This window comes from Triplophysa dalaica, chromosome 18 (assembly GCF_015846415.1).
Source record: "Triplophysa dalaica isolate WHDGS20190420 chromosome 18, ASM1584641v1, whole genome shotgun sequence".
Classification (NCBI taxonomy): domain Eukaryota; kingdom Metazoa; phylum Chordata; class Actinopteri; order Cypriniformes; family Nemacheilidae; genus Triplophysa; species Triplophysa dalaica.
In genome coordinates this window covers 18,664,904-18,692,641 of record NC_079559.1, presented here as the reverse complement: position 1 = coordinate 18,692,641, position 27,738 = coordinate 18,664,904, and the positions used below count along the sequence as shown (strand labels likewise).

At 36.8% G+C, this 27,738-nt stretch overlaps 1 protein-coding gene across 3 annotated transcripts; it reads right to left on the bottom strand.

The window, feature by feature from the left end:
- Positions 1 to 3,188: 3,188 nt before the first annotated feature.
- si:dkey-32e23.4 (dynamin-1-like protein) lies at positions 3,189 to 27,057 on the bottom strand. 3 transcript variants are annotated; one of them, XM_056773127.1, is made up of 18 exons: positions 26,911 to 27,057; positions 26,565 to 26,668; positions 26,287 to 26,428; positions 25,314 to 25,352; positions 24,855 to 24,901; positions 23,437 to 23,505; positions 23,259 to 23,345; positions 19,923 to 20,085; positions 19,716 to 19,836; positions 13,465 to 13,803; positions 11,569 to 11,689; positions 11,328 to 11,483; positions 8,082 to 8,171; positions 7,198 to 7,296; positions 7,006 to 7,119; positions 6,803 to 6,912; positions 6,572 to 6,731; positions 3,189 to 4,795 (listed from the first exon to the last, which is right to left on the bottom strand). In XM_056773127.1, exons 2-18 carry the CDS (start codon positions 26,664 to 26,666, stop codon positions 4,739 to 4,741), a joined length of 2,016 nt encoding a protein of 671 aa, XP_056629105.1. In that variant the 5' UTR covers positions 26,667 to 26,668; positions 26,911 to 27,057; the 3' UTR covers positions 3,189 to 4,738. The 3 variants fall into 3 exon arrangements, with proteins under 3 accessions (XP_056629105.1, XP_056629103.1, XP_056629104.1); XM_056773125.1 differs by having other exon boundaries at positions 7,006 to 7,296; XM_056773126.1 differs by lacking the exon at positions 25,314 to 25,352 and having other exon boundaries at positions 7,006 to 7,296.
- Positions 27,058 to 27,738: the final 681 nt, after the last annotated feature.

Below are 27,738 nucleotides of genomic sequence, written 5' to 3'. Positions count from 1 at the left end.
AAGGTCACACTAACTGACCAGATTTTTCATTTATGATGTAAGAAACTGTAATTTTACAATGTTTTACATACTTTTGATGAATTTTTTCATTTCATTTATTTTCTGACACCCCACCTGCCCCGGTTTTATATTTTTTTTTACAGTGCAATAGGGTAAAAATGTCAAATTACAGAAAAAGACTGCAAAACCATAAAAAACTGTTTTTTATGGTATTTTTATGGCACCAATTTGAAAGTGTTTTGTTTAGATTGCAGGGGATACATACCGTGGAATGTCACGGCTGTCCAATCGGTATCAAGTATTGATTATAATAATTGATTATAAATCCTGTTTAGCAAACAATTACAAAGATAGGCCAGCTGAAAAATAAATGCTATTGTTGTGTAGTATTTATTATTATTATAATATTGTATTACTGTTGGTTGACAATCCTACTCGTGCAAAGCAAATGCACCGCCATTCTGTTTCTGCATGTATCAAATATTTACATCTGCGTCTGGATATGATGTGGCATTGTGTGGTCCATTAAAGTTAAATCAAACTTTGCTTATTTATACTGTTACAACTGCTTGCAACAGTGCAACGCCTGTCCCAGATAACTTGCATGTGTAATTCATCTAGAATGTGAGACACGTCCTCACCCTCTGTCAGTCTCCTTATCATAATTCATGACACTTTACAGCATATTTGCTTTGTGTGTCGCAATAACTTCTCCATAACAGCCTCTGGAAAGTGATGGTGTGCAATTCAGGTTTGATGAATTGCTGCCGTCTTTCTAGACGTGTCATGCATAGCATTTAGGAAAAACTGTGAGACATAGATCATGTTTATAGGAAAACCTTAATGTGACAGACATCGCACTAAATACCTGCACTCATGTGGTGAATAGAAAATAAAAATGTAATTTATTCAGGATATTTATTTTATTTATATTTATTCTGTTTTATGGTATCTCTTTGGAAAGCAAGTCGCCTCAGCTCTGCTATTTTTAATATGTTTTAAATGTAAATGTTAATCTGTTCCTCACACAAAGTAACTAACATCACACAATGAACACTTTCATGCCCTACATTTGGTCACTATATGTTTTCATTGTATGGAAAAGAGTGTAAGTAGTTCCTAAAATAGCTAAAGAATGTCATACAAAATATAGGAAACGAGTACTGTAGTTCAACAGGAGAAAACCAAATCTATTTTTGGGATGAACTACAGTACTCGTTTCCTATATTTCTTTAGATCAGTATGATTATGTCTTTTGAAAAGCTGTGTTTTAAAAGACTGACGCAAATGTTTCTTCGCTACAAATAATCTTTTTAAAGCAAGTTACTCAACAAAATCTCTTTTCCTCTCTGAATTGATTTTATTGCCAGCGGGCACTCAAGTGAAAAACATCAGAGCAAGCTGATCAAAATTTGGGATTCTTTGTAGATTGAAATTACTTTCGTTTCAGCAGAGATATGATTTTTTTATTTTGTTTGTCTGTAACATGATGAATAGTAGAAGATCAGTAAAATACTGAAAAGTCTGTTTTCAATAACTGTAAAGCAGCAGGGTTTTCAGTCTGTATTTTAATGATCTTTTAAACAGTGAATGAACATGTATCACAAAATAAAATGGCAGGCAGTCGCTTATAGGCATTCTTTAAGAAATCGCATGTTATTTCAACAATTTCACACGTACAATTACTCTCTTTTACACAAACACATATAGACCTGATCACATGCTTAACAGGAAGATTAAACGAGTACTTGAACAGTTTACTACACGTTCATACCTTACCATATACAGTACATACTGATTAAGAGAGAATGATTCAAAGGGAGTGAATCTCTTTTGGACAGACTGTAATTTTACAACACAATCTCACAGGAATTTGTGTTTTCAAGGACACAAATTTCCCCCCGTTTTTCGTGTCATCGCAGCACGACTTTCAATCTAACGTATTTCAATACGCGGTCTCTTTCATTTGTATAAATATATATCAAGGTAATCTGATGGGAATTCAAACCAATTTTACAAGGTGGCTCTTTCGTGTGAATTTCTCATTCATGGTTTGTTATGATGTTAGGTTAAGGGGCAGGATTAGGGTGGCCATTTATTGTTGCTTTGCCACCTTTGCAAAATTATCCTTGGCGGCTGTGATTTTAGGGTTTGGGGTGAGGTAAGGTGTTGGTTAGTCACCTCTTAAAATATGTACAGTATGTATGACTTCTTTTGATATCAGGTTATAAATATATAAATGTACACACACACTCGGTCTGTGTTTTGAAAGTCGTGCTGAGTAATAGGAACAAAGGATAAATGCGTGTCCACATACACGAATCAATAGATTACAACTGCCGTGAGACTGGGCTGGATTTTAAGGCTGAAAGGACATTTCCAGATCATATATCATTACAAAAGGAAAAAACATTTCATGTTTTAAGGGCCATTAGGTAAATGTTTGTAATGAAGAACGTTTAACCCAAAATTCTCTTAATTGCTGTAATGTGAAAACATTAATAATAAACTATTACCGTACTGTACTATTACTTTTACTGTAAAATTGTAATGCATTTCTACAGTCTGGTAGTATACTGCCTTAAATTGAGAGTTGACAATGAGAAAAAGAGAAGGGGTTCTTATGTAAAATTTCATTACATTTTTGAACTAATATGAAAAATAATAAAAGTTGGTTGGAAAATTTAGGATTGTAATATAATTTCTTATTTCATTTTATTATTAAATAGTTAAATATAAGATGAGATCGCAATAGGGGTCATTAAAATCCAGTTTCTACTTTACTCAATTCTTTAAGTAGATTTAACTCTTTGACACTTCTAACTCCACTACGGGTCCTTTTCACAAGACAACAGCAATCATCAATGCATCACATCCATTAAAATATTTTCAAAATAAGATGCATGACCCGATAAACATATATAAACAGCATAATAATACTTTTCCTTATTCCCGTCATTCTTTTTTTTTCTATGGCTTTTCAATCGCTCTTTGGTGTATTTTTTAATTGTTGATGGGTCAGTAAATGAAGCCAGACCTTTACGCAGTGTGCTAATCACACACACAACATGATTCAGCCCTGCAGCGATAAATCCTAGCTCTTTAATGGGGCCATTTACACAAGTCATTTTTTTCAATGAGAATTGGCAATTACCGTGCAGGAATATAATGAAAAAAATCAAAAACTGTCACTGTCCTAAATTAGTTTTATTCACACATTGATAATTGGTTATCCAACTCATCTCAAACAGTTTTATCTTGATATGATTGACAAGACTGACAATCCTGCACTGCTGATTTTTTACTTTAGGTCAGCAACTAGTGACCAACAGCAATAAAATTGGGGTCCATGTGAAATTCAATCTCAATTTGATTAATCTGATTAGGACAAATAAGTGTCAAGTTTTGGCAAAAAATAAGTACAAATCCTGCACCTCCGCACCACCACATCTAAATTCATGTTCCACTAATAATGCAACACCCAGCAATAAAAGTCAAATGAAATTGAAGTCTCACCCCCCTACACCTCCACACACACACAGTTCAATATAGTAATAAATGGCAATTCAATCAGAACAAGAAACAAATATTCTACAACTCCACAGACCTCTTCAGTGCACAAGGTTTTTCGTCATAGTGGTCAATGCTTCAAGCACCGATTCGGATGGAAAGTTTTCATTTCTTTGTTCCTCATCTGACCTTCTCTGACACTGGCGTATTCACTCTTACAATAAATATTCATACAAGCATAAATATTACATGCCAGTCAAGTCTCGGGCACCCCTGAGCTTTCGGGATCAAGGTTCTTTGTTCTACAGCTCTTTACACTGCGTCTCCATTTATTTGCATGTCTAGGCGTCAGTCACATGTTGTCTCATTAAAGATCCTAAATGCAATGGAGTTTATTCATAGGTTTGTGTTTGTGTTTTGCTCAATCATATTATCAAATATACTACTTGAATGTTTGTTCTCAGTCGATATTGGCTGTATAAATTGATTGTATGTGAAAAGTTCTCATGAAGCGTACAACCTTAAATTTGACTATGTCTAATAAATAAGGAGAAATTCTAGTAAAGTAAATTAATGTCTGACCTTGACAAAACATAAATTAAATAATTTTTTGTCATTTCTGAAATAAAGATCATGGGTAACACTTAACACATAGGTTGTATTTGTGTGTAAAATCAACTTATCCATTAGCTAACATGAGCTATCAATAAAAAATAAAGCATTTATTAGACCATTAGCATTTACCAAAACATTTTTAACGTCAAATATTTTAACTGTTGACATTAAAAATGCACAGCGAACTTACAATTGTATTGGCATCAACTAACACGAACAAAATTTTATAAATTCTGAAAAATTATATTGCTCATTGCTTAGAATAGAGAGATTGCATGAATAAAAGTACGGATTTGGTATGAAACTGTCTTGGCCTTTAAATTAAGAAATATTTTATGCAATGTCTAAAACCTACCAACAATAAATCTGAAGAAAGTGCCTTAGACATGATATGCTTACAATTTTACATCCAGTCTACAAACACATAAGCACAGACGTCTGTCAAATACATAATTATGGGATTCGTGAGATACAGAAAAAAAGAAGATTAGATAAACTGTACACGTTGTTCTTGCTGGCAGAGGCATTGAATGTCTTTATATATAATTTGTTTGACCTACACTCACACAGACATGTAAACACTTTTCTGAGATGTGTTCATGAGAACGTTTGGCTACCAAAGATGAGTCTCTCGGATCTCTGAGATAATGTTGCTGGCTTTCTTAAGTGCCTGAAATAAGAAAATAGGACAGAAAGACAGATTAAAGTATGTCTGCAATAATCAAGATCAGTTACACAAAATAGCAATTTGTTTTAAATCCTACGTACAACACCTGGCATTTTTTTAGAACAAGGACAATCAATAGAAAATGTTGATTTTCAACCTTGAGGTTGTTCTATGATGTAATATAAACTTTTATTTTAAGTTGCTTTATTTTATATTACACACAAGGTTTGCAACGTTTGTAATTCTTTTCAGCATGTTACAGTAAAACTAAAAGTCCTTTCAAAGACAGGGTTTTTCCTGGATCAAAATGAGGCAGAGGTTGTGCAACACTTGTGTAGGCCTACCGTCCCTTTAAGTGTGTTCTTAGAGGCTTTGATTATGTTTTTTGGGTGTTTAACAATGGATGTTCATGTTTCTAATTTCAAAAAATGCTTTATTTTTCAGATATTTCAAGTCTATTGTTTACCACTGTCCCTCTTCTCACAAAACAACTGGATTTCTTCCGGTCTATATAGAGTCCCTCCTTCTGAAACGCTCTGATTCCCTCTTAATGCGTGTGTGTGAAGATATTCCACCCATACCATATCAGCAAGCTTCCGCTTCTCAGGCTGTTGTGATTGGTCGGTGCCCCTCACAGTGCACGTGTATTCATAAACTTTGGCTTTTAGTAATAAACAGTAACAATGGCAACCAGTTCACTTTATCAGTTAAAAACATGTGGACCGATCGAAGTGTAACGGAGATCTGCTAGTGCATGTGCAAACGTCAATCTTTGTTAGAGATCGCAATATTTTTTCAACATTCACACTAACTAAAGGTTGAAAATGGGATCGCTGTGAATGGGACCTTTAACAAAACACTAATATTAAAGTTCTAAAAAAAGTGATGAAATGACAACTTATAAATTATAAAGCAATACATTTATTCAATCAAACAAAAAAGTTATAAAAAAAATATATAAGCCTTTTTTATTAGACATTTTAGCCTATAAGTAACCAGTCTAACTAAATGAGCAAAGCTCACTCACACCCTACCTTTTCTTGTAGTTGAACAATTCACTGATCTTTTACATTCTGTGTAAACGAATTTGTTCAATGGAGTCATTTGTTTGCGAGTCGTTCCGATCGCAATGTGCGTTCGTTCTGGTGAACTCGCTGTGTACAAAATAACCCTGATTCAACGAACCAATATGATGATGTACAGTTAGCTAACTTAGGAAACCTTTTTAAGAAAATGTAAGTTGAACATAAAACACCTAAACAGCCGTGAAACACCGCTAATACATCTCCTAATATAGCCTTTTACTGAATTCTTCTGCGTCTTACTGCGCTGGTAACAAAACAGCGTCTCCGTTGTGGCGTAGCTGCAGTTACAAATGACAAAATGTTTAATGCACGCAGTGTTTTTTGTAAAGACGAGACGAGAGTCTGAGTCGGCACGAAATTTGATTTAGGCGGCCGCCTCCAATTTCTATATGCAGGAAAAACCCTGAAAGAGTACCACAGCAGATAACAGGGTTGAACTCAGAATATCAGTTTAAGATCAAATGTTGGCTCATATTTATTACCTTGCATTTCTTATTGCGTAACGATTTTTGTTATACATTTTTCTTTACAACTTTAGTAACAGGGTTGAATGGCCAACACTATATGGTATGAAAATAAGTTATTTTTTGTTATATTTTTTCAAAAACGGTATTCTGCTCCAGCAAAAGCGCAGTTTTTTGGGAGGTCAAATATTATTTGATTACTAAATTGAAAACACAGGTATAAAACATACCTCCAGCATCTGTGCGACCTCTGTGCGCTGCTGAGCGGTTTCCTGAGACTCAATGAGGAGTTCCTGGAGCAGTGCCTGTTTGTAGAGTTGTCCAACCAGCTCACTCTGCAAATGCTCTTTCACATAATTCACCAGGAAATGCATCACAGTCTTTGGCACACTAGACACAGCAGAAAAACAGTCAGTCTGCAGAATTGCTCCCAGCCACCCAAATTATCTGGTGAAGCTCACCTGTCCTGAATGCTCTTCCGCACAATCAGGAAGTAGCAGTTGATGAGTCGCTGAATGACCTCACAATCTCTCTGTTCACGGGCGCTCAGTTTGCGGGATGCGGGCACAGCCTAGAGAAACATATTTAAAAGCCATTTAGTCTTTAGCAGTATTAAATCAAATGTTTCCGCACTTTTGCGCTAATGAGAAATTTGTAAAGTTACCGTGTCCAACAGGTTAACAGCTTTGGTTGGACTTCCAAACCCGGGCACAGGGCCTCTGTCCTCCAATGAAATTTTGTCATTTTTCCAACGCTTCCCTGTATCCCCAGCATCAACCTGTGAGGAGATATTATTAGCACAAGACGAACACTGTTCCTGAAGAGAGAGAGAAAGAGACAGAGATAATTTCAGTACCTGCTGGCTGTTGACGGATGCAGACACCTGGGCAGCGTCTGTGAAATCAGGATGTTTGGTGTTTATATAAGCCAGCTCAATCGCAACCAGATTGTGAACCTGGAACAAAAGGGTTTCAGTAGTTTTGATTTGTGATCTACAGTATATTGTGCAATACAGCCACAGAAAACAAATAAGAGACCGCTCCAGTTTCCCCTTTAATATGCATTTTTGCATGTATAGTGGCAATTTTATTCTTTGTCTGTTGAATTTCAACAGAAATTAACCTCAGGTATGATATAAAGTCACCCAACATCAATGTAAAGGATTGAGAGAACGCAAAGATGAAAGTTGTGATAAAAATCAGGCTAAATCCATCATATTGCTTTCTGAACTGATTCCAAGATGCATGTAAAACATTAGTCGTTTTAACATGAATAGCATATTTTGTTATTTTGTCCCGTTAAATTATTTTGCAAATAAAGACAATGTTTTATTTAGAATACGGGAGAAATGTTGTTATAACTTAACCACATACCTTTAGATAGTAGATTCAGAGAAATTGAAAATAATTTTGGTGTGGTCCGTATAAATGTATTATTTAACAGAGATTCAAAGCCAGTCAAAGTTAATCTTGACAGGGTGATAAATTGTCATATCATGGTTTATTTAGAAATTTTAGCTAACACGCATACTGATAAAGTATTCACACTAAATGCACTGCAATCATGCTGGATAAAAGCATCTGCCAAATGCATAAATGCAAATAAACTGCGCAGAAATTATTCTTTTTTTCCTTAAAAAGACAATAATGCCCTAATGTGCACTAATGCAGTAAACCGCGACACATTTCATCCAAATACACATTAAATATTACAAATAAACAACTGAGCCATTTCTCTCACCATCTCATTGGTAATTGGCAGGCGTTTTCTGAGCAGGCTGGTCACCACCTCCACTATTGAGTCATGCAGTTTGGGAAAGCGCAAAAGCTCCTTCGGACACAAACAAACACACATACATACCGTAGGTTAGTCATGCATTATTTAAACTGCCCATGTGAAAGACTGCTCGCTGCTACGCATCTGCATAATATTCAATCAACTGTTAGAAGATTATTAGCGCCACTGTTCCTCTCATCGCCTCCAGGTCACGTTTGAAATTACATTTATGTATAGAATAAAGTAAACCTTACAGAGTGTAACATGAAACAGTAAACATGTACACAGTGTAGGCAGCAGGTGAGAAGAGATAAGTCCAGGGTGAGGTGCAGAATTCTAATGTAGCTTCTGCTGAGCCTGTGTGTGTGTGTGTGTGTGTGTTTGTGTGTACCTGTAATAAGCTTACAGTGTACTTTCTCATACTTATATTGTGCATATAATTGAAAACAGTATTCTTTTCATTCTATTTTTAAATGTACGTGTAACATTTCAATTGCTCATTCAACAAACCTTTTTAAAGCTCCATAACGGACCACAAACAACATTAAGAATACATTTCTTTATTTATTGTAATCCAATTATTCAATGCCTTATAAAGAGTTCCATCACCAACCCATGCAGGTGACCCCTCATAAAACGAGCAGAAAAAAATTGTTTAGTATATTACAATGTAAGTCGCTTTGGATAAAAGCGTCCGCCAAGTACATCAATTTTAAATTTAAATGTAAATTCCTGCACCAATCTATATTCAACCATGAGGTACTACATGCACCTGAAGAGAGCAGTCTCGCTGTGCTATTGAAGTGATCGTCTCTTTGGATTTCCCAACCAAACTTTTCACGCACAAAAGACCACTTGCTTTCGACAGCAACAGATGAATAACAGGAGATGTGAGCAACACAAGATGCCTTGAGAAGGCAATGTATTCAGAGAACACTTTTACACCAAACAAACAAACTCTGACATCAGAGATCGACTCTTTAGTATTCACCAACTTGAAGCACCAAGAGACTATAAAGACAACTATAATGACTACATTCAATTTCGAATCAAACGGAGAAAGCATTGCCTTTATGCTTTTGTTTCACATTGTCGCGCTTATCCATTTATCAACTTATCATGTCAAATATAAACATGACATCGGTAATATATTGTGATTATATGGCTGGTCTCGATCACATCAATCCTCTCCTCCTTCTTTAATCTCCACTTTATAAAAATAATAAAAAAATTTTTAGGTCCACTAGTTTTTTCCTTGACGCCAGTGGTGTTTGCAATAAAAGAACAGTACTGCAAAAAAGTCATTCTTTCCACACTATGTTTGAAAACATATTTTTCCAGCAGCTGAGATTTATAAATGTTCAACATTTGGGAAAAAATGCACTTGTCAATAGCAGGGTTTCCATACGAAGTTGCGAATTTACTGCAAAATTGGAATATCGCATAAAACATTTGCGAATAAGCACCGCTTCCATCCAACTAGTCAACCGTCACTTCCCAATAAACATGCCAGTAAATATCAGTAAGAAAAGTCAGAGAAGCCATTGAATATAATAATTTTCATATAAAATAACACTTGCGCAAGCAGACGATTAGGAAACACAATAGATGTGGTGCTTTTCTGGATGCCTGCTGTTTGGGAAACACAGTCGTGACATTTCTAAGAGGCAATTACAGAAATACTTGACGACTTTGCTCAGGCATTTAAGAATGACAATAACCAAATTTCTGATGCTGTGTGACATGATTAATAATCTGCACCTCAAGTGAAAGTAAAACTTGTTTGCGAATTAAGGGTTTTTTATTAAAAATGTGGTGTTTCCATCACTCGTTTCTAACTGTGCGTTAAGACTGCCGCCGTCGAGAGCATCAAAAATCGATCTGGCCGCCCTGCCAACAACGCTGTAGAAAGCGTCTTTGTGCACAGTCGTAGATCGAAATCTTATCTTTTATTTAAAGAACAACCTTGTTGATCATGTGCAGACTGACAAAAAAAATTGATCTGTGGAAAGAACTTTTTTGTATTTACACGTATTCTGCAGCAGTAACACTGTTGAACATGCTCTGGCGCTAAAGTTAGCATGAAATTCCCACTTATTTACAGAAAATGTATAACATCAATGCACATCATCAGCAAATCACCAGGAACACAAACAATCTCAGTCACCTTGGTCCACGCATCATTTTTTTTATTTGTGTCCCTGCACGCAAACATGGACGGATCGTATATGATTGGGAAACCCGCCACAGCAAGACTCAACCTCTCCTCCATTTTGCTTGGGAACTAATGTGGTCGGAACCAAAGTTTACAAGCGTGAACTTCTACGTTACCATTGGTTGCGGCTGTACCGTGTCATAGCTCATTACCATAAAGTTGACCTGATTTCAACTCTCCTTGACACCCTCAACAGCCAAGACACGCAGCGCCGCTGCTCGCCGCCGGCTCACATTGCAAATAAATGACATCCGGCCACTTTGACACTCGACGGTGGCGGTCTGAACGCACAGTGCAGGAGGGGCGAGACAAATATCAAATCAACCAATCGGCACATCTTACTCTTACAACCACCGATGTTGTTCAGACTAACACAATGTTAGAATGTGTTGCTTAAACTGTTGCTTAAAATTAGATAACATAGCAAATATGCTGTATCATAGCAACCATAGTGTCTCATCCAACAGTCGTTGCTTTAAGAAGAGCACCTTGCATTTCAGATATGTTAAAAAAACTTTTGTGGACACACTGGTTTAGAGAACAACAGTGTGAAGTGTGAAATATGCCAATACCTGGAGGATAGCTAATCACGACAGTGATCATACCTCTTGTAAGGTACAGTAGCCAAAACTGTCACTGTCACAAACTTCGAAGTCACTTGAGTCGACAAATAAAATTGTAAAATTTAAACATGGCACAGCTGTCAGAGTCGATAGTCTAGTGGGCACAGGGCACAGGGCAGTGCTCTGACATGCGGTGCCAATGCAAGTACGCTGACCCGAGTTCGAATCCTGACTCAAGGTCCTTTGCCGATCCGGTTCCCATCTCTCCACCTACTAGTTTCTTATATTGTAGTGTCCAATAAAGGCAAAAATGGATTTAAAAAACGTTGCATTGCTTATATGCCCATGTTTTTGTAATTTTGAGAAAACAGGCACTTTAGTAAATCCATAATGTATGATTGTGAAATCTGATCAATCTGAATGCTTCATCACCTGTGTGCTGTAGGCAGAGCAGTGCTGAATGATCCTCTGTAGTTCTTCGTGGACGAGCTCCACACAACGCATGCTGGGCTCCTCCAGTCTCTTCATCTGCTTCTTCACCAGCAGCTCAAAACTTACCTCAGGAACAAACAGAGCTGGCCGAGGACCCTGCAGCCACAAAACAAACCCATACATCTAAGCTATACCTCTGCATAAATAACAAACAGGTAAGTGTTATACCGTAGTGCAGTACCGTAGCATTTCGGATGGCGGTGAGGATATCGAGTTCGGTGAGACCTCCCAGTGGGTCAATGGATTGCAAGGTTCTTCCAAACGTCTCGTGGAATATGTAACATATACGAGCTCCTCCACACCTACAGTACGACACACACATGCACACAGTCAGTGAATCCACCTCAGCTCACACCGAAATCACATCGCCCTGGAGTCATGTCCAAGACCATGCAGCCGGAAAACGTCAATATGTTGCACTTAATTAATCGATAGCTGTTGAACAAGTAGCCAGATATAGGAGATGAAAAGGATTTTAGACAGCAGCGCGTGGAGTGTAAATAAGAAATTGGACAGACTTGAGGATTATCTGCCTGTCATATTCAGCCAAGCCAGACAAAGTAAACGCGGTGCATATCCGTCATGAGCTGTGGTGTGAAAATGACAGACTGAGAAGCTTTCGAAAGCCTGAAAGGCGCACAATACAAGACAGGTAATGAATACGTGTCAAATTCCAACCAAGTAGCTCTTCAAATAAAGTTCCTTTGCGAACCGTCAGATACAACCTGTATTTAAAATGGGCACAAGCATTCTGAAAACCACTTTCAGATTTTTTCCCCTTCAATAACAATAATAGACCAGTGCTTTAACTTGAGGCAATAAGTAACATTCAATACAGAACCCTTAGCGCCGATTTACATCAAGATTGACAGAGAAATGAAAATGAATTACAGATGAAAGGTCTATTCATTCTAGGAGGGAAGCGAAAAAGGCACATTTGTGAAAATTCCAAGTGACACACAATCACACATGCTTTAATGTTTTAAAGTCGACATGAAACGGAAGTAGCGCGTTTGTTTTTTTTCCGTATCGTGACATATCCCCAAGTGAAACGACTGGAATGCAGGCGGGACTTGATTTCATCCACCGACAAGTGATTAAATCAATAAAAGGTGAAAGATTTGAACACTAGTTTACAATCTGTCAGTCATTGCAGCCCCGTCCTCGCGTCATTCATCGTGACCAGAAGTCAAGTGAGGTCGTTTCGAGAGTGGGTGGAGGTTAACGTTTTTGATTAAAGATTACAAGTGCAAATTAATAAAATAATAATAATGATGTGCACAGATATGGAGTCATAATAAATACTTTAACACGGTGTAAAACAATTTGAATCATTGTTAAATTCATGCCAACTTAAAGCTGTCTGATATGCACTGTAAGATTCTATTGTAGCAGTGTGAAAATAAATGTGGCGTTATTCCCGGAAATAACACTTCAAGCTATTGTTATAAAATAGGTAAATCAATGAACAGTGGCTTTTAAAAGTGTGAGACCACAAGTAAAACATTTTTGACTAAACACAAATAGATTAGATACAAATTATATTATAATTATAGACGGTTTCATCTTAACAACATGAACAAACGATACTGCGCATGTGCACTTTTGTTACTCCAATTTAATTTCCGGTACACACTCACAAACAACAGTGCCTGTAGATTATTTCTGATAAAAATTGAAAGACTGAAATAAATGTAAGAGCTGTACAAACTGACCATAAAGTAAAATACATCAGTGCCTTTGTGCTGTGAAATGCACACAAGTAGTGCTTTTAGGTAAGGCATGTTTGTTAAAACTACTTAAATGTCTAATTTAACAAAGGCCTAGTCCTAGTCTGGGAAACCGCCCCAATCTTCTTTGCTTCTGGAAGTTTAAGACATTTGTCTCGAGGAGTTCCTTGGAAATGTGAATAGGCCTTTAGAGATAAAAACCTCTTTAGAAATGAACCTTAATGATGCTGTATAATGTAACAGCGTATGATATAATCTAATAGCCTGCGATGCCGCTCATTTTAAATGGTTTCGGACAAAAGCATCTGTCTAATGACTGAATATGAATGCAATGTGAATGTACTCACAGTTCAGTGGTCTGAATGTATCTGGCAGTGCCTTCGATTGTATTGCAGTAGTCTGTGGCGAACTTGGTGACTATCTGAAGCAAGGTGGAGCTGTGGTCTTCCACAGGCTGCCCGTAGCCGTTGAGTCGGGACTGGTATTGGGCGGTCAGCACCGTGACTCGTGTCTTCAGCTCTGGGAGACAGTCCCTGATGTGATGCATGAGCAGTCGGCTCAGGGTGCGAGCCAGGTAGTATGAGCCGCAGCGTGAGGCAAGCGACGGGTAATGACGCTGCAGGAATGCCTGTTCGTCCTTACCGGAGTCACAGAGGCTCTTCTGGGTGTTCAAATCATGTTGGCTCCTGACAAAATAACAGATGTATTGTGATGTATTTCAAGGCAACAGTACTTTTTAAGATAAAAGTATTTTACACAATCGTAACTGATTAGATTATGGAAAGATTTTAAATAAAAAAAATGATTAGAAGGGAAGTCATGGAAACAGAGTTATTATAGTTTTGATTTTAATTGTAATAGTTTTTCAAATATTTTTAATTAGATGTTTTGTTTTTATGTTAAGTTTACTTAAAAGTTTTTGAAATTTGGGTATATGCTTTTGTCATTGTATAATTTTTTTTTAATGTTCTTACATAAGATTAATTTTTTTTTATTTAAGTTTTGTTTATTATTATAATTTAAGTGTTTTAAACTTAATTCAGTTTATTTTTGAGGCAACATTTCAAATTTTCCATTAGTTAAGTTTTTCCGATAATTTTTAGGGCAATATTTAATTGAATTTCAATGAACAGAAACTTTTTCAAAGTTTAAAACTTTAGTAAACTTAAATAACCTTGCATGGAAAATATGTAACTTCAGCCATAAAAACACACGAAACACACAAAAGGGTTTCATTTACAGTGTATAATACAAAAGAATACAGGAAAACTGTACATATACTGCCCACTATTGGAAAAAGCGTGCTACTACATGTGGTGGCTTTAGTCATGTTTAGTCATGTTGAACAGTGGTCGTGTTGTTATGAGTTCCTAATGTGTTGCTATATACTTGCTTGTGTGATATGGGTAGCTGGTTGGTGGCTAATCACTAGGCCAGGCCAAAAGTGCTCACCATCGTATTTTTATTTTTCACTAAGCAAAAAGCATAAGTCTGCCCACAGCTATACGCTTAGGTGTCACTTATATCTGTAGCCGGGAAAAGTAATGTGGTGAGACTGAAGGAATTGTTTACCTAAAAATCTCTCATAATTACACACCCCATCATGCCATTCCAAATGTATTTCTTTTTCTTTCCTTTATATTTTTAAAATAAATAAATGATTCAACACTTCACGTCCATTTATAGCTCCAAAAAGCACCTCCATACTTAAATTCTTTCGACTTCGTAATGGGTTAGTTAATGTCATCTGAAATGAAATGCTACATTTGTGAATGAAAACGAGTAATATTTTAAGGGGGTTATAAACTATCGTTGTTTTAGATGTAATGCAATGTTTATACACAATTTAAAGTTCAAAAGCGCTGTATTTTCCACATACCGTGCATGTTTGTATTTCCTCTTTGCCCCGCCTCTCTTAAACACACAGATTTTTTACAAAGCTCATCGCTCTGAGAAGCGAGGTGTCCTATGATTGGCCAGTTAAGCAGTCCGTAGTGATACAAGCGACTGGATGAAAAGTAATGCCTCTTACTTTAAAATGTTTGCAATGTTAAGTGTATAATACATGCAGGGGCAATTTATAAAACACCAAAGACACAGAAAAACACGTAGTTACACCCTTTAAGGTTATATTGCGACACTGAAACCAAAACAAACCACTAAGAGCACTACATTCAAAGTTATGTTGGTCACTTCAAATGTCTTATCGCAGAACAAGATGACATATGTTGCTACAAGACAAACAAAAACCAATACGATTTCAGGTTATCCATGTGTCGCCATACAGATTTCTCTTAATAGGCTTAAAATATGAATTGTTGCCTCACACATAATTCTCGTCAGAAGACATTTATTAACCCACTGGAGTTATTTATTTTATGATGGATGGATGTGCATTTTGGAGCTTCACTATTTTAGGTTCCATATGGTTGATAAAATGATGGCATTTTAATGTAAAATTGTTTGTTTCTGTAAAACTTAACTCATTCACCACCAGTCTTTAAAAAAAAGTTTTTATTCCAGCGTTTTTTAACATTTTCACCCAAAATTAATGGCTCACAGTAAATTTTCTGTAAAGAATATATGGACAAACAATATGTCAAATTAAAGAACAGAGTCTCAGCTTTTAAACAAAAGAAACTGTATTCTTATATCTTCATTTGTTCGCTTTTTATCACTCCGTAGATGTGGGTAGGTTTCTTCAAAAATGCCTCATTTTGATTAAACAACTGAGATAATTAACGTTTTTTGTCACAGATTCTGCCCAGATTACACAATAATTAAGAACCGCTAAAACATATACGTTCTAGGTTCTGGGATTCTGTACTTTTTCCCAGTGGTGTGTAATAGCGCCACCTGCTGTAAAACAGTACAAACACTGATTGCTGTAATAACTCGTCTTTGGCGGGGAAGTGTTTTTTTTTTTTTATTGACCAGATAACTCGTCAATGGCGGTTAAAGAGTTAAGAAAAGTCATTTACATTAAGAATGGCAATTGAGGTCAAAAGTTACTGAGAAGAATACAGTTACTATATAACACAGTTCAATTTAACAAAATCACCATTGATGCCATAAAAGAACATCCCCTTTGATCGTGATTTTATCTTACTTACATGTTTATTCCTCTAATTTACAGTTCATTTGCATATGCAAACTAGCAAATTTATAAAACTTCACTACTGTAAAAATCTAAATTTAAACAAAAGAAAAACAGAAGAAAATTATTGTGTATCAGGGAAGGTTACTGCCATCACGTGACAAAAAGTAAAATAACATGACTATCAAGTCATGCTGTGACAAGAGTGCACAGTACAGTCCTTTTTCGGATGTTGTAAACAATGCAAGAACTTCCTGTTTCAGCTCTTTGTTTAAACAAAAAACACAGAATATTTATAACCGATTCAAAATGTAAGAAAAAATACTTTTAAGATTGAATTATATAGAGTGGTATGCAAAAGTTTACACACCCCTTGCAGAATCTGGAAAAAGCAATTTTCAGTGGTTTTACACCCACCTGACTTTAAATGAATGGTGTTGACTTTGTGAATGTTTCTATCTATTGTAATAGTGTATGAGTCTCTTGATGGACCGCAATGTAAAAAGAGCAATCTCAACATCATACAGTTACTGCTGGACATGAGTCAAATATCCAGAAATGCTGAAAAAGCAAAGATTGTGGAGGACCTGGATAATTTTTCTTAAGCACAGTGGAAAGTCTAATGACTCAAGACAAACAAGAAACATAAACAACTATGACTTAACATAAAAATTGTCATTGATTTAGGTAAAATCATAAAGTATTAAGAATCAGGGGCATCTAAACTTTTGCACCAAGCTATTTTTAGAAATTCTGTTATTATTCTTTAGAGTGAACTTTATGTTAACATTTCTTTAGTGAAATAACTTGCTCAGGGCGGGCAAAAAATTTAAAATAAACCTTCATTTTCAAAAATCCTCTTATTTTTCCAGAAGTTTCAGTTTTTTCCAGATTCTGCAAGGGGTGTGTAAAGTGTACACACATACCACTGTATCTAAGATTGGTAAAGTACTAGTTATAAATACATACAAATTTAAACTGGAAGTGCTTAGGGACCAGTGTTTACATCTTGCAGTGGTCTATATGGCTGGAGCGTCCTTTTTTTAGCGATACGTTGTTTGGTAATTCTCGTGCATTTAAGTATTCATATAGAGCTTGTTCAATTAGTCTTTATCAAAATAAAGCTTTGTTAAAAAAAATAGTTTTGTGTTAGACTGTTTTCCCATTAATTTCTTATGGCCTGTGACTTTGACCCAAACAGCATATACGGTCTATGCTGTGTGACAATTATTGGATTGGCTAATTTTGATTAATTTGTTCATATTCTAAATCCAGCATAATTCACAGAATCTTGAATCGTGTTGACAGATGAAAGTAAGTGACTCGGCTACAACGTGCTTTAGCAAACAACCCCCAACAAAACAAAATGTCTGATGAAGTCCCCTGCGGCTCTATCCGATAACTGTTAATTAATAAGAGTCAAGAAATGAAAACTGTCACAGGAGTCCTTCTGTACAACTAAACAGTCTCATTTAATACTTGCTAAATCCAAAGTCGAATAACCCAATGATTTATCTGAAACACACATCACTGTTAGAAGATAAAGGACAGACACAATAGCCTAGGGTGCTTATGCATAAAATATAAAAAGTCATTGTCACTCGGGGCTATGAAGACAGAGCTCATCTAAAGGGAATTACACTGTGGAAAAGAAAAACAGTGGAACAGTATTCAAACGTCTGATCATACTTAGCACTGGAGCACTGAACTTTAAAATGTATGGGATCATTATACAATTTAGACTAGCTTTTTTATTTTTACTGAGGTCTATTCATGATGAAGCATGTGTGAAAGAGTTTCGTATACAGTTGACGAGGCCAGTACTCCTTGCATTAGTTGGTCAATTTATTATTTATTTGTTTATGATTTAATATGATGACATACTGATTAATAGGGCTAACTAAGTTTGTATAGTACAATTATAAATGCAGAAAGACCTCGAAAGGTCCAAATGAAAATGGGGAATTCCAGTGTTATGGGTGTGACATTTTGCGTTATGGATGTGACATAAAAACGCTCAGAGAATTTATTTGTTACCAATATACTGAACAATTGGTTTATATTTTACTAAACCAAAAATCAGTCTATGTATTAGGGCTGGGCCATGTGACGATGTTATCGTATATCGCCGATGTCTCGCAAATATCCCGATGTAGATTACAACAGACAGATACTAGACAATAATTGTAACAATAAAAATACGCATTTTAACATTATCATGCGTTGTAAGCTTTAGCATGAACGTTATCATTCATATGCCCAGGCAGTCAGTAACAGTGACAGAATTTTGGATACCCTGTTTTGTTCGGTCAGTTAAATGTGCTGCTGTTTTCAGCCTGTCGCTGCACAGATAGACCAAGAGACAGACGAGCTGCGTCGGCAAAGCAAAACCTCACACCTGTCCTGATGTTTGAATTGTGCTATCCTGTCAGATTCTCCTACCGCTGGGCAAAAATTTATATAATCTAATCCATATCGATTTAATAAACAGGTAGGATGATTTTAGACTGCAAAATACCCTGTCAGATAGTCCTAGCATTCTAAAATGAACTCAAAATAAATGTATAGTTTAAATACCCTATCAGATTATCCTACTAACATAAAGGAAACATGTAGGATTAATTTACAGCGCAACACCCAATCAAATTGTACTATAGGTATTAAATAATATGTAGAATGATTTAACAACGAAAATACACTATCATATTGCCGTAGCAGTATGAAATAAACAGGTAGGAGGATTTTATACTGCTAAAAAATTACGTAACCTTGATGTGCGCATGGTAGGATAATCTGACGGGTAGGATGAAGTTTCAGGACACCTGCCACACCTGTATCTACGCGCTTCAACACTGGGTTGTGTGCGTGCCGCACCTGTGTGTCTGTGTGTGTGTGCCTGGGTGCGTGCGTGTTTTGCGGGTCCAGAATGAAATCCCTCCTGGTTCATATCCGCAGATTGAACGTCTGTGCAATGTTGCATGAAGTCAAACACACCACCAATGATATCTGTGCTGTTTCTATAGTAAAATCCTTTGGTAATAATGGTAAGGTTGACATTTTCACAGAATCAATTCAGAAAGGCTATGAAAGTATTATTGTGGCAAATTAAATAGGAGCTTTATGCGGATACATAATATTTCACACCAAAGGTGTTCAGCTGGATTCATGTATGCAGACCAGTTAAATTCTTTCACACTAGACTGAATCAACCATTTCTTTGTAAATCTTGCTTTGTACACGGAGACATTGTCATGTTGGAATAGAAAAGGGCCCTTCCCAAACTGAAGCTATAAAACTACAAGCACACAATTCTCTTGAATATCATTCCATGCCGTAGCATTAACATTTGTGCTCCAAGAAATTACTTGAGCAGTAAAACCTGTTTGTTTAAAGGGTCGTCCCAATACTTTTGTCAATATAATGTGTGTTTGAGAACAATGGAAGAAGTAAATTAAAAGACAGAAAGTTTATTAGGTGCATTTTTAATAAATATCAACTGACCTGTTAACCACACCAATAATGCCCAGTCTGACCGGAATGACCCGACCCAACAGAACCTCCAGAGCATCTGTCCCCGCGTCCATTAAATCCAGCTTACTCACAACCAGCAGAGTTCTACGGCCTGACCACACACACAAACATGACACTTTCCACATTGCCCTTCAGTAGTGCAAGAAAGACATTCGGAATTCTCTGCGTGTTGCTCACCATCTGGGTCCACCTCACGTGCCAGTTTGAGTGCATCGGATGTGGCCAGGTCAGAGTTTGCTGGAGACACACAGAGGATGAGAGAGTTGGGGTTGGAGATGTGGGTCAGAATCATTTCCTGGACTTGAGTCTCGATATCCTCAGGCTGGTCACCAACTGGAACCTATTTGGAAAAATATAGAAGACTATGATGAATAATATAATAAAGTAAAGAAGGTTATATGCAGGGTATCTCCCATTCTTGTCTTCGATAGCAAATTATAATGTGTACTGCCTAGAAAAATGGCAAAGAGCTGGATGAATTCGACAGCTTTAATGTGATTGCTAGGATTTATGCAACTTCAGCATTTGCAATCTAGATTATTTATTTATTGTGGGTGGATAAGACAATGTTTTGAGTGCTCCCAATAAAGCGAATGGTTCTTTGTACCAAATTTTTAAGCACCCAAATGTTGGTCAAATCTTGGTGAAAGGGGTGGTTATTTACAACAGTGAGAACCGAACATGTTCTTGATCTTCCTTTTCACTTCCGCCAATACAAAATCAATGGTTTTTACAACATCATTCCAGGCCGGGGTCAACTAAACCAGTGGTTCCCAACCTTTTTTCCTTGGGCCCCCGACATACATATATGACAATCGGAGCCCCCCCAACCCTCACATATGTCTGTGTGTGTGTGTATACACATAATTGCTACTCACACACACATATATACAGTTGAAAGAAAAAGTATGTGAACCCTTTGGGCATACTTGGATTTCTTCATAAATTGGTCATAAAATGTGTTCTGACCTTCATCTAAGTCACAACAATAGAGAAACACAGTCTGGTTAAACTAATACCGCACAAACATTATACGTTTTCATGTTTTTATTGAACACAACATGTAAACATTCATAGTGCAGGGTGGAAAAAGTATGTGAAACCCTAGGCTAATGACTTCTCCAAGAGCTAATTGGAGCCAGGAGTCAGCCAACCTGGGGTCCAATGAATGTGATGAGATTGGAAGTGTTGATTAAAGCTGGCCTGTCCAATAAAAAACACACACCAGTTTTGAGTTTGCTGTTCTGAAGAAGCGTTGTCTGATGTGAACCATGCCTTATTGTAGATTTGTCACCAAAAATATTAGCACGTGCCAGAGATTTCTGTAAGTGTTTAGCTGACACTCTAGGATTCTTCTTCACCTCATTGAGCATTCTGCGCTGTGCTCTTGCAGTCATCTTTACAGGACGACCACGCCTAGGGAGTGTAGCAACAGTGCTGAACTTTCTCCATTTGTAGACATTCTGTCTTACCGTTGACACATGGACATCAAGGCTTTTAGATATACTTTTGTAGCCCTTTCCAGCTTTACGTAAGTCAACAATTCTTGATCGTAGGTCTTCTGAGAGCTCTTTTGTACTCAAAACTGGTGTGTGTTTTTTATTGGACAGGCCAGCTTTAATCAACACATCCAATCTCATCACATTGATTGGACCCCAGGTTGGCTGACTCCTGGCTCCAATTAGCTCTTGGAAAAGTCATTAGCCTAGGGTTTCACATACTTTTTCCACCCTGCACTATGAATGTTTACATGTTGTGTTCAATAAAAACATGAAAACATATAATGTTTGTGCGGTATTAGTTTAAGCAGACTGTGTTTCTCTATTGTTGTGACTTAGATGAAGATCAGAACACATTTTATGACCAATTTATGAAGAAATCCAAGTAAGCCCAAAGGGTTCACATACTTTTTCTTTCAACTGTAGATAGTAAATATAAATAAATTAAATTAAATAATTTAATCATAAATTAAATAAAATGGTTAAGATGAGTAATTTAAAAGATTTTAATGAAATTTTTACTTGAATACTTAAACAAATGTTCAGGTTAGAGCCGTAAAGGAACGCGAGTGATTAGTGTCAGCTGCGCGTAGCACCTGTCTTGGTCGGAAGCATAAAAGGACAAGCGACAGGAGTGTATGACGAGAGAGGACCAGGCCTGGATTTTTTGTTATGTTTTATTTTGTTTGTGTGGTCGGCAGTCGACCGTGAGGGAGCTGCCAGTCATTCTACTTTCGTTTTGTGGTTTGTTTATTTTAATAAAAGTTGCCTCCTTCCTTCCTTACTTACTTGGAACTGTGTTACAACGTTTCTCTACTATTTTTCCTTGTGATTTTTATGTTGACACGAACGTTGACGTCTCATAATAAAAGGCAATGTCAGTCCTTCCAGTTACCGCAAAGCCCTGTGTGAATGTCTGCCGATTGAGCCGGAAATTGAAATAATAATTTTAAATAAGATATAACCATTTTTGACTGCATTATCTTGGCATTGTAAGCACATGATTAATATGTAAAATGATTAGTGGAACATTTTATGGAACTTTATTTAATCTCAATGTATGTCAGCTCCCGCGCCCCTCATCTGAACTCTGGCGCCCCCCTAAGGTAGTCGCAGACCCCAGGTTGGGAACCACTGAACTAAACGCCATTGCCTATTTCTAAAGGGTGAAGAGCCAGTTAACTCATTCGCCGCCAGCCTCTCTAAAGAAAAGTTGCCAGCCTACTACAGCGTTTTTTTACATTTTCACCCAACTTTAATGCCTCACAGTGAATGTTCTGTAAAGAATATATGGACAAACAATATGTCAAATGAAAGAACAGAGTCACTGCTTTTAAACAAAAAAAAACTTATTCTTCTATTTTCATTTGTTCGTTTTTTATCACTCCGTAGATGTGGGTAGGTTTCTTCAAAAATGCACCATTTTGATTAATCAGCTGAGATAATTAACGTTTTTTGTCACAGATTCTGCCCAGATTACACTCAGAACAATCATTAAAAACCGCTAAAACATATGCGTTCTAGGTTCTGGGATTCTGTACTTTTTCCCAGTGGTGTGTAATAGCGCCACCTGCTGTACAACAGTACAAACACTGATTGCCGTAATAACTCGTCTTTGGCGGGGAAGCGTTTTTTTTTTAATGACCAGATAACTCGTCAATGGCGGTGAAAGAGTTAATAATTCTAGCTTAAACTTAACAAATGCCTTCACTTAACTGCTTTTCAATAAGATAAATAATAATAATATATAGAAATAATAATAAGTGAATAAATTCAGACCCAAATGACTCATTCTCTACTTCTGATTTTCAAACGACTAATCCTCCCCTATTTTATCAACATTTCTTATACTGTCAGAAGATAAGAAGTTTGATCAGCATGGATGGATTGAAAATTATTGATGACGTGATCAAATAAATATTTCATATCAATGAAACTGCATGAAGTGTACGTTTGTTTCAACAGCATAGCGCAATACAGTACAGTACGTGGAGTAAGAACATGAGCTTTTTACCTTAGTGATCCCTGGCAAATCAACCAAAGTCAGGCTGAGAACATTAGGGGAATAGATCTTCAGATAAATGGGCTCTGGACTGATTCCCTATGAAGGAAAGGGAGAACAACCAAATGAGATCAATAAAAAATAAGACAAACGCAATGAAACCATGATCGGTGTTGTTTTTCCAGTGTACCTTATTATTAGTACTGCGGTCTGTTTCCTCCTCTATCTCTTTCCGAATTTCAGTAAAATCTGTGAAAATCTAAGCAAAGATAAAAACAGAATGTTCAGTCATATGTGTGAAGGAGGTTTCTGGCTGGCTAACAAAATGCTTGCGTTTTTACATTCCAATGACAACACTAATTTTATCATGTTCCTGTTTTGATCCTTGACATTTACATTTTCATTTACATTTAGGCATTTGGCAGACGCTTTTATCCAAAGCGACTTACATTGCTTTATCCTATACATTTTACATGGGTATTTGCTATCCCCTTGGATCGAACCCATAACCTTGCGTTGTTAACGCAATGCTCTTACCACTGAGCTACAGGAAAGCTCAAACCTTGACAAACGTAAACATTTCTGTAATAATGTAATCATTGTTGTAGTAGACCCCTTGATGCCAGCCCCTTTTCATTCATAACCCTTGGCGAATCGCGCGAATGAAGCCCTGGTCATGAGATGATGAGGCGGCGCGAATGACGCGAATTGCGCGAATCACGCGAGTTGAAAAATCTCGTTCTCGCCCGGTACAGTGCAATTCAGCTTGGTATACATCCACGCTAAAATATCAAGGTGAAAGTCATCATAGCTTGCGTAGTATAGACCCAGCTCCCAACCCAACTTTGAGAATAGATTAACGGCGACATTTTTTATATTGCGCAATAAGTGTCTCACGTTAACGCAGCACGTTAACGCATTTATTGCGTTTTGAGTTGATAACGAAAAAAAAAAAGATGCGTCTTGGGCGTTCCTTTTTGTTCCTTTTTGTTTCCATGTAAACTGCAAGACAGAACTTTCCAATGACATCAACCGCATGCGTATTACGCACGAGTATAGCCAAAACAATATGGCGGCTACCCGTACTGTGAGCTCTCTCTGCTCGACTATGTATCAAAGTTTCCCCAGCAAAATGTGGTTTTGCTGCACAAATAAGACCAGCAGAGAGACACACTATTTACATTCACCAGACTTTAAACACACATGTTCGTCGACTTACGGTATTAAAAAGCACTTTTGCCTTATCACTGTGCATGTGCCAAGGCATGTCCTATTTCTTTACACTACAACATCGCCATCCACTGGCCTACAGCGTTTTTATAAGCTTTCCTAGATCCGTGTAAATGCAGACAGTTTTGATATCGCTGTCATGTGTACGTGAAACTTTTCAAAAACTTTTCAGTTTTTCATCGTGTAAATGTGAATTTAAGATTTTTCAGTTTTTTTACATGTTGTCTAGTACATGCATTAGTATATATCTTTAGTTTAAATCTCGTAAATGATCCAGGTTTTTTTTGTTTTAATTGCATTTTACACATAAGTTACATTCATTTTGGTCGACTAGATCAAAAGAACTGATTAAAAGAATATGAACAAACTTTAAGAGACCTGGTTTTTGCAGTGTAGGAAGATTGCCCATTCCTCCGCTTTGATTCCTGGAATCACACAATAACAAACAAGACAACACAAATCAATAATAATAATAACACAGTGCCCTGAAGACACTTGAGAAACCCTCTTACCCAGAAAACCACAATGTAATAAAAGCTTTTCACAGGCTTGGACCGGAAAGTAAACTGACTTGAAAAAAATGCTAAATCAATATTCAAAAAGAAATAGGTTACATAGTGGCTGGAAACAATTGTGCCTAAGTGAGATAATACAAGCCAAAATGCATTTGCTTCACTGTAAAGTCTTAAAGGGCGGAGGAAACTGCACTAGGTTGTTTCGCAAACCACAATAACCAGGGACTGAATGTTACACAACAGGTGCAGTGCAGGGAAGCAGGAAAGTGAAATGGACAAAGAGAAAAGTTCATGCAACCGAGCATTTGTTAAAAGCAGAGACCTGGATAGTTGTTTTGAGAGTTTTGTTTAGCTCCATTTCCTGAGTTAGGAGAAAGAACAGCAGAGATGTTAAGAAAAAACACCAAGCGTGTTAAGAACACACACGTGAAAAGATAAGAATACTTTTTGTAATAGTGAGAGGATATTGAGTTGTGTGGCATGTTGTTGGTACCACAGAAGATCATTTCAACACATACTTCAGTTTGTAAATACTGAAAATGTGTCACTTACTATAATGGTGTAAGTCGTTAAACATTTTTTTTCAATTAAATAAATAATTGAGCTGTTAAATTGTCTAAATAAAGCTTTAAGTGTGTCCTTATGGGTGATCGATGGTACGGTTTATTTTTGTTATACTCCTGGGTATCCAGTGAAATACACTAAGTGTACAAGCCTTATACGTCATGGGGAAAATGCATGTCATCATTTACTCTTGTCATTTCAAGCCTGTTTGAAATTCCTTCTTCTGCAGAACACAGAGACAATATTTTAATAAATGTTGTTAACTGGACCCCTCCAAACTGTACCGCTGCCACCTTTCATCAAAATATCATCTTTTGTGTTCTAAAGAAAGTCATAAGAGTTAAAAATGACAACGGGTAAGTAAATGATGACTGAATTTGAATTTTTGGGTGAACTATCTCTAAGTTTATTCCAATGCAATTGCACCTCTAACTGCAAGCAAATCTGCAGTGTTTTTAAAGAGAAAAAAGAATTGTATCACAAGTGTAACCTGTTTTGAAACCAAAATACGTTTTGTAACATTTTTGCAAACCAGAACAACATAAACAAATAAGCAAACTTCCTGAAACACTAATATAGACAAATTTATATAATGTGTATGTATAATGTAATCCAAACTCTATGAGCAGTCTAGACAGTATTATTGAACATCATGGGAGTTTTGAGTTACAGCCTTTAGCCAGTAAAACATATTACAAACTTTTAGAAGAGAGAGAGTTGTAAGCTATTACCATTGTCTTGTTTTCTCCTCTCTTCCAGCGGGGGAACATTCACAAGCTGCAGAACTAGAGGACGCCGTGTGACTATTCCTGAACCTCGGGGCAAGAAGTCTCGTCCAACCAAACTCTCCAACACTGAACTCTTTCCACTGCTCTGTACATTCATATAAAAAGATCAAGCACTTAATGTATACATGCATCAATTATTATAAAAAAATGCCATCTGTAAGTTAGGATATCAACGTACTGCCTATGGACTCAAACCCAAACATTTATCATGAATGACCGACCTGTGATCCCACCACTACGATCTGTGGAAGCTGGATAATCTCTGCTCCAAGTGTGAGGAAAACCTCCTGCAGTCTGTTTATGATGGGGATCAGGGTTTCCATATCTGAAAGATAAAGGTTAATGCATACAGCCAATAAGCCTTGCTGATGATAACGGTCTGCATGCAAATTAAACGACTCGTGCATTCGCTCGATTAAATGTAATCCATAAATATATAATGAATTTCCAGTTTGATTGAATGCTTCACGACCAACAGCAGTCCTGCAGGGTGTGATGCTGAAAGCAGAACAAGGTTATTTGACGAATGAGGAGAGAAAACACTGCTTCGAAGAACGATATTCTCACCGCAATGCGATGCGCCGAGCCTTCCGCAAATAAATTACACGATCACAGCGTTATATTGACAACCACCATGCTGGAAATGAGTGAAACCGTCATTGGAGGACAGACATATTTGAGTTTCGCTTTTCTGCGCCCCTAGGTTGTAGGCTGTCAAAGATGGTTGCGCCGTCATCCAAAAGCGATGTGATTGGTTGTTTTTTCCTGACGAGGTATTTTAAATGAATCGCATTGGATGGAACAGCTGTATATCAATAAACGTCATGGTCGCTGCACCACACCCCTTTACAACATCAGGACCCATGCAATATTTTTTCCGTTCACTTTTGCATTACAGTTTCGTTCGTATTTATTTATTTTGCCTAAAAATATACTTATTTTGAATTAATTATAATTTAATATTTAATTATCTTCAATTGCGAATCTGTGTTTCTAAATAATTAATAATTTTACAAATGAAATTCTGAGTCAAGGAAATAGATATTAATGAGTTGAAGTGTTAGGGAAGTGGTAGAGTGAATTCGTCAGAAATCAGACACAAGATCAGAATGTGAATCACATGACACAGGGTGGGACTGGTGATCGGCATAACAAGATCGGAGCCTCTCCCTGTCCTTTTCTTCTGTCTGTCCTTTATCACTTCTCAGCATAACATCTAATTAAAATCACAGTCTAAGTTGAACAACAGTATGAGTATAATGCGTATCAACGTTGAAAATACAAAAGTTGGCTATAATAAGTATCAAAGTTTTGAAAGTATCACTTTTGGCTGAATTGTGTGAATTGAGAGATATATTTATTTTATCGAAATCAATTCAGATTTAATGTTGTGTG

Bases quoted from the DNA above. Each gene is read 5' to 3' on its own strand.
- si:dkey-32e23.4 (XM_056773125.1), bottom strand. From the start codon at position 26,666: ATGGAAACCCTGATCCCCATCATAAACAGACTGCAGGAGGTTTTCCTC. The intron at 19,837-19,922 runs GTGAGCAACACG...GTGTGTGGTCAG, and splicing joins ACGTGAGGTGGACCCAGATG to GCCGTAGAACTCTGCTGGTT. The intron at 13,804-19,715 runs GTCAGTTGATAT...TTATTTTGTCAG, and splicing joins ATTATTGGTGTGGTTAACAG to GAGCCAACATGATTTGAACA.